The following is a 14,448-nucleotide window of genomic DNA, read 5'->3' as shown; positions in this document are numbered from 1 at the left end:
GGTGTTGAGGAGGAAGGCAGTGGCACGGGACTGCCTCTTGACCTCAGTTCTGGCCCAACTCTGCAGGTTCTGCATATAGACACACCAGAGCTCTCATGCTCAAGCTGGTGTGTCTCCTTGAGAATCGCATTTGCTCTTTATTCTCATTCTCCACGCTGGGGGACCTTGATACGCCGGTTTATATGTTTGGCTCTAACAAGAAACCTAGGGGATGTGGTGTGTTAGGGGCCTGATCGCTGGAGATATGTCAGAAACAGCAAACAGATGCAGCCTTAGCAAGCAGGCTGCCTTCAGCAACGTCACTCGGCATCTGCGTGTCATAGAAGCCAGAGTTTCTTCGGTGCCCACTCCCGCAAGGCAGAGACGTCATTTACATACACAAAACACACAACGTGGTCTAATGAAGGTGATTTACCTGACGTGAACCTTTTGTCTCAGAAAATGGATAACTGTGGCTGTGAAACAGCTTGCTCATTCCTTTGGCAGGGTGCAAATGGGAAGACACGTTTCCATCCTGACAGCTGCTGGACGAAAGCTCCTGGCTCTTTGACAAGATTTTTGGTGTGCATGAGGGCAGGGCAAACTGTCTTGAGTCCAAGAGTCTCTGAGCTGAAGGCAAGGCTTTGTGTGTAGATGCAAAAAAGTTTGTCAAGATTGTTATTTCTTGTGGCTGGTTTTCCTTCCCTGTCTTTTGCCAACAGGTTGCAAGTGAAGTTTGTGACTTTACTGGCCTTTCATTGGAAAATAAGTGCAGGTGGTTAGAAAGTGCAGGTGACTGGCGAAGCCCCAAGCAGTGCCCAGTGCCTGCACCTTGTGCCAGCGGTGGGCTGGGGGTAGGGGCTCAGCAGGACCCAAAGACACTATTTCTGCACTGTGAGGGCTCTTCAGAGAAAGCGTTTCAGCTCACAAGCAGAGGCACAGCCTTAACAGCCCAGGGCACAAGGACTCATCATTGAGAACGCAGGAAGCAGCTGGGCTCCATCGGCAGGGCTGGCTGCAGGGCATCAGACGTAGCCCCCAAGGGAGATGTCCTGCAACCTGAAACCCACCAGGCACTGAGCTCCTGCACAGCCCACATTGGAACATGATTTGTGCACTGCGGTTCTGGAATTAAAAGACCTGCTTTCTCTTCCCTAGTTGCAAAGATATGTAGAAGACCCGATTTTTAAATTGAAGAGTAAAAGTAAACTCGCGCCATAGCAATGACAGCTATGGAAGCACCCCCTTCCCGTCCCTCAAGTGCAGTGCTGTTCACACTGAGGAAATAAAAGTTACACAAGCAGAGGACGGACAGCCAGAACAAACGTGCTTTAGCTGAAGTTGTCACCGTTAGAACTGAGGTCCCGCCACCTCGTACCACCGCTGGGTCACACCTCCTTAGGTTGAATGGTCACTACCAAGTGGCCAAGTCAAAGGAACTGGCTGTCAAAGGACCGAGAGCTGTTGATCCACATGTAAAGGTCATGCTGGTCATGGCTTCGTGATGAGAAATGACCAGTTTGTGGAGGGACAAAGTCAATTTGCATTCCATGGGTGGTAGTGTTTAATGCTGAAACCCACCAGCAATTCTCTCTGGTGGAACCCCCCACCCTGCCCATTGGTCACATTTTGGGGAATGGTTCTATCTGAAGGGAGTGGCTTCTTGTGAAGGTGGCAGAGAGGTCTGGGAGTGGGTTCTAGGGCCTGCTTCCTTCTGACACTCCTGGTGGATCCAGGTCTTGCTCTAGTTGGGGGAGTGGTCAGGCTGCCCTTGCCCAGTCCCCTCGTGTCTCCCCTTCTCATGCCCACCTGAGGTCCCTGGTTTATCCAAGAATGTATCTTGGCATATGCTGGCATGCTGAAGGCCAGTCCCTCCCTCCCTCCTCCCTCCCTCCTCCCTTCCTTACTTTTTATTCCCATCTCCCTCCTCCCTCCCTCCTTCCTCCCTCTTCCCTCCCTCCTTCCTCTTCCCTCCTTCCTTTCTACTCCTCCCTCTTTCCTCCCTCCTTTCTCCCCTTTCCCTCCCTCTTTCCTAACTCCTCCTTCTTTCTTCCCTCCTCCCTCCCTCCTCCCTCCCTCTTCTCTCCCTCTTCCTTCCCTCCTTCCTCCCTCCTCCCTCCCTCCTTCATCCCTCTTCCCTCCCTCTTTCCTCCCTCTTCCCTCTCTCCTTCCTACCTCCTCCTTCTTTCCTCCCTTCTTCCTCCCTCTTCCCTCCCTCCTGCCTACTTCCTCCCTCTTTCCTCCTTCTTTCCTCCCTCCTTCCTAACTCCTCCTTCTTTCCTCCCTCCTCCCTCCTTCCTCCATCTTCCCTCCTTTCTTCCTACCTCCTCCCTCTTTCCTCCCTCCTCCCTCCTTCCTCCATCTTCCCTCCTTTCTTCCTACCTCCTCCCTCTTTCCTCCCTCCCCCTTCCCTCGGTTTTCCCTCCCTCCTCTCTCCCTCCTTCCTCCCCCCTCTTCCCTCCCTCCCTCCCCTTTTCTCCCTCCCTCCTTCTTTCTTCTGCTCACTTGCTCTGTAACAGAAGGTCCAGCTGGAAGCTCCATCCCAGGCTCCACATCACAAGAGACACACCCTAGGATGGTGACGGGGACCTCCCCACCCCCACCCCCAGCAGCCTTTGCCTATTTTCTAAACAAGAGAGCAGAACCAATTTAGATGCCTCAAGGCCTGTGCCTCCACAAAGGGTTTGGAGGCTGAGAAGCATTTTGAAGGACTGACGGTGTGCTGATCCTGGGTCCTGTCCACAGAAGGCAGGCATTTGCTTTTCACTCAGGCTGTGGGGGTGCAGCTGCCATGGGACACTGCTGGCTCCATGCATGTCCGGCACTGCGGGCGGGTGACCAGCCGGTTCCTGCCTGGAGACTCTGCAAGGCAAGCGGCTGACCGGCAGCCTCAGGAGGGTACTGCTCTGTGGAGATGACCAGCCCCTGGCTGGGCAGGGAATAAAGGCCTAGGTGGTCCCCAGGGACCAGATATGGTCTTGGGTCCTATCCAGTAGAGCCCAGCTGAGGGGCAAGTGGATGGACACACAGGGCCTGTGCCAGCAGGCTGAAGCTGGGGACGTGAAGGTGAGGGTGAGCCTGAGAAGAACCTGCCAAGTGCCCGATGAGAAAGCAAGCCGTGTACGAGAGCACAAGCCTCCTGTGACAATGTGAGTTGGGGGTGGCTGTGACATCTCTGTCTTCTATCTGCTCCTGCCAACCGCACCTTGTCCACAGGGGCAGACACTGTGGCTGACGAGTGGGGAGGAGGAGGGGAAGAGAGGAGGCCCTTCCTCCTGAGGCCAGGCCTGCTGTGTGTGCAGCCATGCCCAACCCAGGATGCTTAGAACATGCTGTACATGGACCCTCCAGCAAGGCCAAGACAAGGCCAAGAGGCAACAGGAAGTGTCACAGACAATGTGGAAAAACCAAAATTCCCCTGCACTCCTGGTGAGATACAAATTCGTACCACCACTTGGGGAAATGGTCAGCATTTCTTATAGCTGAACATATAGATACATCACACAACAACAATTCCACTCCCATAAATAAGTGGACATTTATTTGTGTAAATACCCAATAAGAATTATTCATGTATTCACAAAACACATCTGTAGGAATGTTCAAAGGAATCTGACTCATGGTTGCCCTGCCCTGGAAGCCCTCTGAGTGCCAGCGATAGAAGGGCAAGCCGTCATGACACCCAGATAGTCATGGAATAAATCTCAGAGACACAGTGATGAACAAAAGAAGCCGGACTCGGCATCCTATTATCTACAGCACAAAACAGGCCCAAGTTGCCTCTGCTGTTGGCGTGGAAACAGGTTCATGGATACTTCTGGGAAGGAACGGTAACTGGAAGAAAGCATAGTTGAAAAAAACTACCTTACTTTAGAAATGAATTCTATCAATAATTAAATGAACAGATAAGAACCATCTACAGAGAAGAGAGAAACTCATTTTATAAAACTTGTAAAATCTGATGCCAAAACCAGAGAAGAAAAGTCAGAGAAAGGGAATTGAGAGGCTGACTTCATCTCTGAACATAGATGCAAACGTAATTACGTTGACAAGGCAGCACCTGTCAAGGGCAGGTGTTGCCTGGCTCCCTCTCCAGGCCTCTCCCCACCTCTCCCTGATTTTGCCTTCTCTCTGGTTGTATTTGCAGTGGCGGTTTCATCACCCGTCACTGTTTTAACACTATTCATCTTCCGGGCCACAGCTTCTCCATGGTACCTTCCCAGCGGCCTTGCCAGCCAGCTGCTGAGGTAAAGGCTCCTGTCTGGGCCCTTGTGTCTCCACCCAGCGCTCAGGATGCTGCAGCACTGATGCTAGCCTCTTTGCTGAATGCAGGAGCCCTGTGGGCTCAACAGGGCACAGGGAGGACTTGGCTCCAGTTCGGGCAGTGTGCCACACTCAGCAGGACAGAACGGGAGGGATTGGCAGCTCCTTGGGTAACCCAGGAAAGGAGGGGGGTGAGAGGAGTTGGAGACCGGGCAGCAGCTGGGGAGGGAAGGTCCACATCAGAGCCGTGCAGAAGCTCCTGGGGACGGAGATGCTGCTCGACTGTGCCACCTGCTGCGTCTACAGGGCACTTGGGGCATGGCTCATGTGACTGCAGACCTGAATTTTAATATTATTTAATTTTAACTAATTTAAAAGTAAACAGCCACCCATGGCTGGGGGTCCCACACTGGACAGCATGGATCTGGGAGAAAACGAGGCAGACGACCCCACTGGGAGAAGAGCCTGTGGTGGACGCCTGAAACGAAGCTCCGGGCGTTGCCGGGCTGTGCGCTTTGCGGGCTTTCCCGGCCCCTGGGAAACAGGCTCCACACCCACATGCCTCGTGGGAATCTATTTCACATTCAGTGAATCGCCGGGGGGTGGGGATGGGGGGTCATACTCCACACAGTTCGATGTCAGGGTGGAGATAATGAAACAGCTGCAAGATGAAGGACACGGGGGTGACCATGGGAGGGGGAAGCCCCTCGAAACCTGCACGTCATTGGGGAAGGGCTTTCGCCCCCCAGGGCACGGCCAGAGCGCCTGTCCACTTCAGGGGTCCACGGCCTGCAGCTCCTGTGTGGAATCTGTCACGGGGAGGAGGACCGGCCATCAGGGACCCAGTTCTCAGTGACCCCGAGGCAGAGTCCACTCCACCGAGCTCCAGTCCCTGCCGCGTCACTACCTGCCTTTCCCCGAGACACCCTGGAGATGTCTGAAGTGCTGGGCTCTGGGCTGTCTCAGACAGGCCAGGACCCACAGGCTGCCATTTCTCTTCACTCTTCATGGAGTTTCCAATGAGCTTTTGCTTGTCCTTTGGCTGGAAAATACCCACTGTCGTTTGAAGTTTTGGAAAAATCATGACGTTTTCTGAGGTCTACCCTGGCTGCATTGTTTCTCCTGCAGTCAGTTTTTAGGGGCAAGGTCGCTGTTTCCACAGTCCCCGTCATCCATGGACCGGGGCCAGCACAGCTGGGGGTCCTCAGCAGTTATGCCCTCGCCAGACACCTGCCTCCTGAGATCTGGGACAGGCTTCCACAAGACACTGGCTGCCTCCTGAACTATTTCTCTGGAAATGTATTCCACCATGGGTGTTTTATGGTTCATTTTCTTTCCAGTACCGATACCTGTATCTGGCTGGATTACATTTCTTTGCATTATCGTAAAGGTTATTTCCATTATTTATCATCTTCTAATGTTCGCTGTGCACTGACAAGGTACTGAGAGCTGTACTCGACAAAGAGGCAGGCTCAATATTCTTAATGATAGTAAGAGAAGCTGAACAGCAACTATAGGAATGGGAGGCTTCTCAGGCAAAGGGTCTCACACGCAGACCCCCCAACACACATTTGTTGCCTGCATGTATTTAGGCCCAGGTCTATTTTTATGACCTCTCACCCCTGCCTTTTTAACAACCCTTATATTTTAAGCCATAAAAAAAAATAAATCTTCTGATGTTAGTTAGGTCTAAATGGCAGGGAGGAGATGGACTGTGAAACCAAATGTACAGACTGTGTTGGTTACAACCCAACTCAAACACCAGAGAAAGGCTGGGTCACTGCCTGGGTGCTGGCGCCGATCCCCTCCGCCTCCTGCTGGTCTGAATCACTACATTCCAAGGGAGGGGACTTCCTCCCAGGGAGGCGTCTTGGGTGTCCTTGTCCTCAAGGCCAGCCCCTTCTGTGGATCTCAATTTACAGACATCACCATATAACAACATCGTAAACATACACGGGAACTGCGGCTGCTGTTCCAGGCTGCTGCTGGACCGGGCAGCTGCTATCATTTACTCCATTTGCTGGCTGTGTTTGGCCCTCCTTGCAATGCTATAAAGGAATACCTGACGCTGAGTAACTTATAAAGAAAAGAGATTTAAGTAGCTCATCCTTCTGGAGGCTGTACAGGAAACATGGCGCCAGCATCTACTCAGCTTCCGGGGAGGCCTCAGGGACTTTTCACTCATGGAGGAAGTAAAAACAGGAGCAAGCCTGTGACAGGGCCAGAGCAGGGGTGTGAGAGCAAGGGATAGGAGGGGCCACACACTTTTACTCAACCAGATCTCAGAGCACTCAATGTCTTGAGGACAGCACCAAGCCATGAGGGATCCGTCCCCAGGACCCAAACACCTCCCACCAGGCCCCAACTCCAACACTGGGGGTTACATCTCAATATGAGATTCGGAGGGGATAAACATCCAAACTGTGTCACTGGCCTCTGGCCCTGGCCAGGGAGAAGCCAGCCTTGGTTTCTCACAGATTCAGGCTTAGCTTGCCTGAGAAGGAGGGGGCTGCGGGGCTGGCACTGCTGAAGTGCGAGCACGCAGAGCTCAGGAGGAAGCGAAGCAGAGATGGGAGCCCCTGAGGAGGGCGAGGCGCACTTGTGATCTGGTCCAGGAAGTGGATTTCTGTGTCTGGGTGGCTTCAGCTCGGTCCTGCATCCTGGTGCCCTCTGAATGCTAATGGGGGCTGCCCACGGTGCTTCACCTTCCTCCAGGTGAGTAGCTGGGTCCACCCCAGCAGCCCACCTTCTGCAAACGCCTCCTGGCCCTCCTCACCAGTGCCCCTCAGCACGCCTGCTTTCCTCAGGGCACCACGGGGTCCAGCATGCAGGCCGTTTAGGAACAGGAAGGATCCTAAAATCATGAGATATTCTATTATTAAATCAGAATTATGGCTAGAATCAGTGGGACTGACAACTGTCACTCTCCTTATTCGTCAGATCCAAATAGCAGTAAATGGTCACACACTTCATACTGACTTTTCCTGTGCCCTTCATTCTTCTTTAAAATGTGATATACATCTCCCATATGACTGTATACCAAGTGGAACACTCATAGAGAAGTGCTCTGTGCATCAGTACACAGCTTATGAAGCCCCACCACATATGTAACCAGCATTGGCACTAAGAACAGCACCGTATAACCCCCAAGGCCTTCCTGTGCCCCCTCACTGTCCCTCATCATCAGCGGTGCCCACTTTGCTGAATTACAACAGCCCAGATTCTGTTTGCCTGCTTTGGAACGCCCTATAGGTCCCATAGTACACGCACGATGGTGTCTGACTCCTCGCTCTGGGTGTGAGACTCACCCCTGTGTGTGCAGTGATGGACCATCCGTTCACTAGGCTCTTGTTGCAGGAATGCAATGCAGTCTATTCGTCCATTCCCCTGGGGAAAAGCATCTGAATATTTTCTAGTTTTGGGCTACTATGGATAGCTCTGCTATGAACATTCTAGTCTTTTTTTTTTTTTGATGAGTATATAGATGTATTTCTGCTAGGTCATATAGCTAGGAGTAGAATTGCTGATAAGTGTATGTATATATTTAGTTTCTAAAATAGTTTTTATCATCAAAGGAATATGTTCACAGTGTTTGGTAAAATACATGACGCCAAAAGGTGTATAGTATAAAATAAAACACCAGCAGCAATGTCTTTGGATACTTCTCTACCTCTGAGGCTCTTTCCCAAAGGCACATTTTGAACTTTGTTAGTGGATCCACCTGGTATTTACTTCTTTCTTAAGGAGTTAAACATATTTAATTTCTTGATTTATCAATTTGTCAACTACCTATCACTGACCGACTATTGTGGTGGATGAACAGTTCGCTTTCTTGGAAACCTCTGTCCCTACCCACTTTGTCACCTCTCCCTTCTTTCATCCCCTAATATGGTCATTATTTTGACTACGTACTTTGTGTTCACTGCTAAGCCAAGTGCACTGGTTTATGCCTCTTTTCTTCTGGCTTCAGTTGCTATAGTTTTTACCACACCCATTAATACCCTCTCAATACATTTTTTCAGGCTATAATCAAACATATCAGATAATCTATTAATTCCTTCTTATTTCCTCCTGGCGTTCACACTCCTGGTGTTCTGCTCCAATTGAAGCTGATTGCTCTTTGATGCCTCACTTTGGAAATTTGTTTTGCTTCCCTTCGACGTTACAGTTTTTGTTTCCTAGACCCCAGGCCTTGTCTCAGGAAAGCTTGTCCCTGCAACACACACCGCGGAAGGCTTCGGAACATCACGCGTGGGTGGCAGACTCTGCGTGCCTGCAAATGGCCATATTCTACTGCCATGTTTGACTGACAGTTTGGAAATGTATAGAATTCCACTTTGGAAATGATTTTTTTCCTTGGACTTCTGAAAGCCTTGCCCCATACTCTTCTCACTTCCAATTCTGTCAACAGGTCTAGCATCATCTTTATACCCCTTCACTGCTGCAGCTGCTCCTTCTCTCTGGAAGCTCTGATGGAGTCCCCTGCCACCTAGGTGTTCTAAAATGTTGATTTGAAGGGCTTTGATGTTCAATGAATTCTCTAACTCTTCCTTCCTTCCTTCCTTCCTCCCTCCCTCTCTCCTTCCTCCCTCCCTCTCTTCCTTCTCTCCTTTCTTTCTCTCTGTCTTCCTTTCTCTTGCTTGCTTTTGTCATTGTCCACCTCTCTCCTTTTGTTGCACTTTATGGATCATTTCCTCAATCGTTCTCCAAGCCTTCTATGGGATAGTATTTGGCTATCATATTCCTTAATTTCCTTTTGTTTACTCTTTTTGTTCTCTCACTTTTGCTTTTACACAACTTTCCTTTTTGATTTCAGGAAGTTGATTTCATTCCTTATCTCTCTAAAAATATTAACTCTATAGATTTTTTGAAAGACACTTTCTACTTCCTGCATTGTCTCTCTATCAATCAGTATCCTTCCCCTGACCCTCACCCATTTGTTCAGGTTTCATTTTTTTTTTTTCCATGGTAGAGGCGCTCTCAAGTGTCAGGAAATCACTGGCTGTTATTTAACATTAAAGATCACCAACAGGCCAATCAGATGCTCTGCATATATGGCACTGATTAACTGGTGAGATTTTCCATAGTATTGATTAGGCTGCAAGCTGTCTTTTAGATTTCTTTAGCTTCTGTACAACAGCATACATTGTACATTGGTCTTTTCTCTGAGGACTATTATAGGCTGAATTTTGTTCTGGTGAAATCCTGGCCCCCAGTACCTCAGAATGTGACTGTATTTGAAGATAGGGCCTTTAAAGAGGTGAGTAAGTTTAAATGGCATTGTTAGGATGGGCCCTAATCTGACATGAGTGGTGTCCTTACAGGAAGAGATGACGGGGACACAGACCACACCAAGGGATGACCCCGTGAAGTCGCAGCAAGAAGGCGGCCACGTGAAGGAGAGTGGCCTCAGGAGAATCCAGCCCTGCCAACCTCAGGCTTCCAGCCTCCAGAGCTGACAGAGTTAAATTTCCGTTGTTTAGTCACTCAGTCTGGCATTTGTTATGGCAGCCCTAGAAGACTAACATAGAGACATTCAGTTTCTCCAGGGACAAATCCCCCAACTTCCTGCCTTGGGGTAAGAGCCAGGGGGGCTAAGGAGCACTGGGGCCTGGGCATTAGAGGGGCCAGGCCCCACTGCTCACCATGCTGTGGACTTTGGTCTGCTTTCACCCCTTGCTGTGCCCTGAGTCACCAAGGCTGGAGTCATTCTGACTGGTCTCCTGCTGGGATTAAGAAACGTCTGCCACTAAGCCCTGAAGATGGGACACAGGACTGGGTGCTTTACCGATTACAACTTAGAAATGCACTGCTTTCAGGTGGATGTCTTCGCCATGTCTTGCCTCACACCTGGAGCTCCCAGCCCTGCCTCCTCACGGTGGTGGTGGAGTGGACTGGCTGATTCCTGCTGCTGTTGTCATGGGGGCTTGCAGACTCAGCCACACTGCACGATCACCACTCCTCCGTGCGCTTTCATCTTCCAAAACGTGCTGACATCTCTGTTTCTTGTTGCTCCACGTCCATTCTCTTTTCCTTCATGGTTTCACATCTTATTCTTTTACCATAACTTAAATAAAGATTTTATGAAGGAGGTGACATAACACACATGTTCAAGTGCCCCTAGAAACTGATCCCTTTTTACTTAATGTCTTTCCAGCTTAGGCGGGGTCCAGAGGTGACTCTGAGACAAGGGTAGGGAGACAAGCAGCTTCCTTGGAGGTGATCCCAGGAAGTGCCATTAAGAAGGTAGAGAGGTGAGATAGGGAGGCAGAGGAGCTGTTGCAGGGCGGGTTAATGAGCAGGGGGTGGCTGTGTCAGCCCCACTGCAGACATCTGGAAGAGTATTCCCAGGGGCTCCCCTCCAGGAGCAAGGAGTCTGGAGTATGTAGCCCCAGTCTCCTCCACCACTGCTTGAGGGCTGCTCCCGTGTGTTCACCTCCCCACATTTCTGGCCCTCCCCTGCACATGGCTGGGCACCCCGCTGTGAGTGGAGAAAGCCTCCAACAGAGTCAGGGCAGGTATTTGCAGTTAGAGCCATGAGTGCCAAGGGAATACGGGTGCAGCACTGGTGTCATCTGCTGTGTCTCAAACAATTGCTTTGTCATGTTTCCATTTTCCTATATCACAGTCGGCTGAATGAAGAATCACATTTGGTCACTTGGAAACTGCTAAACTTACTGGAGTCACAGCCAACCATGAGCAGGCCGAGGGCTGGACCAGAGCCCAGCGTAGGACAGGCAGAAGCCTCTTCTGATGGCCCTTCTGACTTGTAGGTTATGGTGGAGGAGCTCATATAAGTTTTGTGAATGTTCCTCGGTAAGGCAGCCTGGGATAAGGGGTGAATCCTGGTAGCTGAAAACAAAATTAGGAGGTTCCAGGAGGAAGAGAATTTTGAGCAGAGACTAGGGACAGGCGTGTCTTTGGCCTCACCTCGCATCTCACTTGCGGGGGGGAGCCTCAGCTTGTTAATGCTTCCCTTTCAACGCCTCTGTCTGGCTTTCCCGTCAATCCCATTTCCTGGATGCAACCCGAGCGCTCATGCATCATTCTGCAAAGATGACCCCTCTGTGGGGAGCAGTGACTCTTCCAATTATCTACTGCTGGTAACAAATGGTTCCAAAGCCTGGTGGCTTGAACAACAACCATTTTTTTCTGTCTCATAATTTGTGGGTCAGGAATTTGGATCAGACCAGCTGGGAGACTTTTCTACTCCATATGGCATTAACAGGGTCACCTGATGTGGGGTCATTGGTATCTGGACTGCCCTGGGGTGCCTGAGATGGCTCCACTCACACCTGGTGCCTTGGCCTCTCCAGCACGGTGGTCACTGCTAGCTGAACTTCCTGTGTGGCAGCTCAGGGCTCTGGGTGAGTGTTGCAGGGGGAAGCTGCAAGTTTCTCCTGGATATCAGCCACAGGAGACTCAAAACATCACTTCTGCTGTGTCCTACTGGTTACGAGTGACTCAGTGGGGCCAGCCCAGATTCAAGGGGAAAGGATGGAGGAAGCAGGTCAAGAAATGCGTGGTCACCTTTAGTGTACTGCAGTGACAGCCACTCTCCTCCAGTGACGCCCCTTTCACCTGGTGGCCCAGGAGAGGAAGCGTCCTTAGCTCATTTTGTATTAGACTTCTAATCTGCACAGCTGAGTAAATTTCCTTATTTTAAATATACGTGAAAACAACTCCAATGTGTGCTTTACTGATTCAATCACAAACTTGGCTCATGTGTGGTTGTTTCTCTGCCTTTGCCACTCCTTCTGTAGCAGGTCTGACTTCAACTTTAGGAAATTTGGATAGGCTCTTGGTGGGGAAGTTTATAGTGATTAACCCACAATCTCTTGCGTCATCCCCTTTATGACCAAGAGATACATTTGTGACATTCTTGTGGCCTTTATCAGCACTGAATGCAGTCTGTGGCCATGGTTCTAAGATGATATTTGGGGAATGGCCCTGGTAAGGATCTATGCTTACAGTCAGCCTCTTTGCAGGGAAGCAAAATAGATAAATTCAAGAGTGTTGGCCTTAAGAGTAAACACATGTGAGCAAACACAAACAAGCTGAAGTGATAAGGAAACATGATAAAAACAAATACACATATGAATATAAGGAGGCCGAGGCAGATGGATTGCCTGAGCTCAGGAGTTTGAGACTACCCAGGGCAACATGGTGAAACTCCATCTCTACTGAAAATACAAAAAAACTAGCCAGACATGGTGGTGCGCACCTGTAATCCCAGCTACTTGGAAAGCTCACTCAGGAGAATTGCTTGAGCCCTGGAGGCGGGGGTTGCAGTGAGCTAAGATCGCACCACTGCACTCCAGCCTGGGCTACAGAGTGAGGCTCCGTCTTAAAAAAAAGAAAAGAAAGAAACAAGAAATAAGAGTCATTGCGTGGTCCTTGGGAGCCCTTGGGAGCCAGAAGTGAGCTGTAAGAAGTACAAGATACATTGCATTTTCAAGAAACACACATTTGTTTTCACACGATCAAACAGTCCATTTCCACGCATACTGCAGAACCATTACAGCTGGCAAGAGCACACTGGAAACGCTGTCCTAGCTGGGAGGCTGGGCTGGTGCTCTGAATTCTGAGACCCAGTGCTTAAGGTAAAGAGAGGGACGTTTTTCTCACATGGAGAATTTGTACAACATACAAGGTTGAATCTTTTTTAATTCAAGTGAAAAAAAAAGAATGGAAATGTTTCTGCAAACCATTTGTTTCATTTGGCTCCATGGTGCTGACTATGTACGTGATGACTGCGTGGGAGCACACAGGCAGATACGTGCCATGTGGACTGAGGATGGACAGCTCACTATGGTTGGAGGGCTCAGCGCAAACTGGATGGGCCATTTATTTCTAGCGCAGCTGGCAAACTTGCAGATTTCTGTTTATAAACGTGGTGCCTCCTGGAAGGCAGACACAGCATCGTACAAACGCTGCTTTCTAGCTGGTTCACTCTTTATGAGTTTGCTTTCACAACAGCCTTGGGGACTGGTCAGGATGACACGTTATAGATAAGACAACGAAGACTGAGAAAGTGTAAGCAACAGATGCACACTCACAGAGTGGAACTTGCTTTCTGAACCACACCCAGTGCTCTGCTGCCTGCATGCTACCCCTATTTTGGGTTAGTAGGTAACTGTGACCCAGGGCCTGGCTGACACAGGAGAGCTGTGTTTCTTGGCCCTCCCATGCCCATGCGATCCATCTGTTTGGTGCACAAAATGTATTAAAGATGAGTGTATGCCATAGGGAGCAATGGCTTCCTGCATTTGAATTAGTTTTATTTGCATTTTCTATTTTAATATTTTCCTGTTTTAAATAAAGTCTTTTACATTTGGTACTGTCACTGGTGTTTATCTGTGAAATATGATAGGTCTTTCATTCCAGCAAGACGGCCAACTGGGATGACATGGGTGACCCCTTTCACTGAGAAGGCACAGAAACCATGTAGTCCATGGGTAATTCACTTTCAGGAAACAGGACTGGGGGTGTGTGGCTGAGTTTCTAATGCTTTGAGGGGAGACAGGACGTGGTGTTTGGTCAGGGAAGAACTCATGCATAAATCCTATAGCCTCAAAGAGTTCTTTCCATGAGAGAGGACTAGAAATTCCCCAGTCTCCACCCCATGTTAATAAACCAGCGAGTAAGCTTTGTGTCTGTCCTGGACCATAAGTGAGCAATCGAGACCTCAAGTCAGGCTAACTATAGGTGTGGGCCCTGAGTTTATAGATACACGTGTGCAAAAGCCCCGCTGAGAAGTTAAACTATAAATGGATCCAGCACTCAAGCCCAATAAAACACAAAGATCGTTGCTAAGGATGATGACAATTTCATAAACTAGAGCTCATAGATTTCCAGCAGGGGAAAGAAAATCCTAGATCTCAATGGAACCACCAAAGAAAATTATAAACTGAATGAGGGGAGTAAACATAAAAACGATGGTCAGCTGAGTGTCCACCCAAAGCAGAACTGTTACTTCCAGGTGGCTCCCCTTCAGCTGTAGGGCCCCCTGCCCATCTCCTCAACAGGATGTCTCCTGATCTCACACAAGCATCCAGTCCCTGGGGGAGGCTTCCTTGGCCCCTGGTTCAGGTCATGCTTCCCTGCACCATGCTTTCACAGAACTTTGCATTCATGACACTTACTAAGTGAATGTTCATTTCCCCACTAGACCATAATCCCCAAGGGAGCATAGGTCACCTTTTT

The 14,448-nt window shown here is 49.7% G+C and overlaps 1 protein-coding gene across 7 annotated transcripts in view; it reads right to left on the bottom strand.

Annotated features, from left to right (window-relative positions):
* Nucleotides 1–14,448, bottom strand: part of SYNDIG1 (synapse differentiation inducing 1) — a 233,135-nt gene that overhangs the window by 39,059 nt on the left and 179,628 nt on the right. Inside the window, exon 4 of one of the 7 annotated variants that reach the window (XM_016937573.3) lies at nucleotides 2,482–3,813. The exons of the other annotated variants lie outside the window; for them this stretch is intronic. Coding sequence (XP_016793062.1) covers nucleotides 3,733–3,813 — 81 coding nt within the window. The 3' untranslated portion in view covers nucleotides 2,482–3,732. Of the gene's footprint in view, nucleotides 1–2,481; nucleotides 3,814–14,448 lie in introns of those variants that run through there. 7 annotated transcript variants of the gene reach the window in all.

This window comes from Pan troglodytes, chromosome 21 (assembly GCF_028858775.2).
Source record: "Pan troglodytes isolate AG18354 chromosome 21, NHGRI_mPanTro3-v2.0_pri, whole genome shotgun sequence".
NCBI classification, from domain to species: Eukaryota; Metazoa; Chordata; class Mammalia; order Primates; family Hominidae; genus Pan; species Pan troglodytes.
Note: the sequence above shows the minus strand (reverse complement) of the source record. Positions and strands in the feature narration are given on the sequence as shown.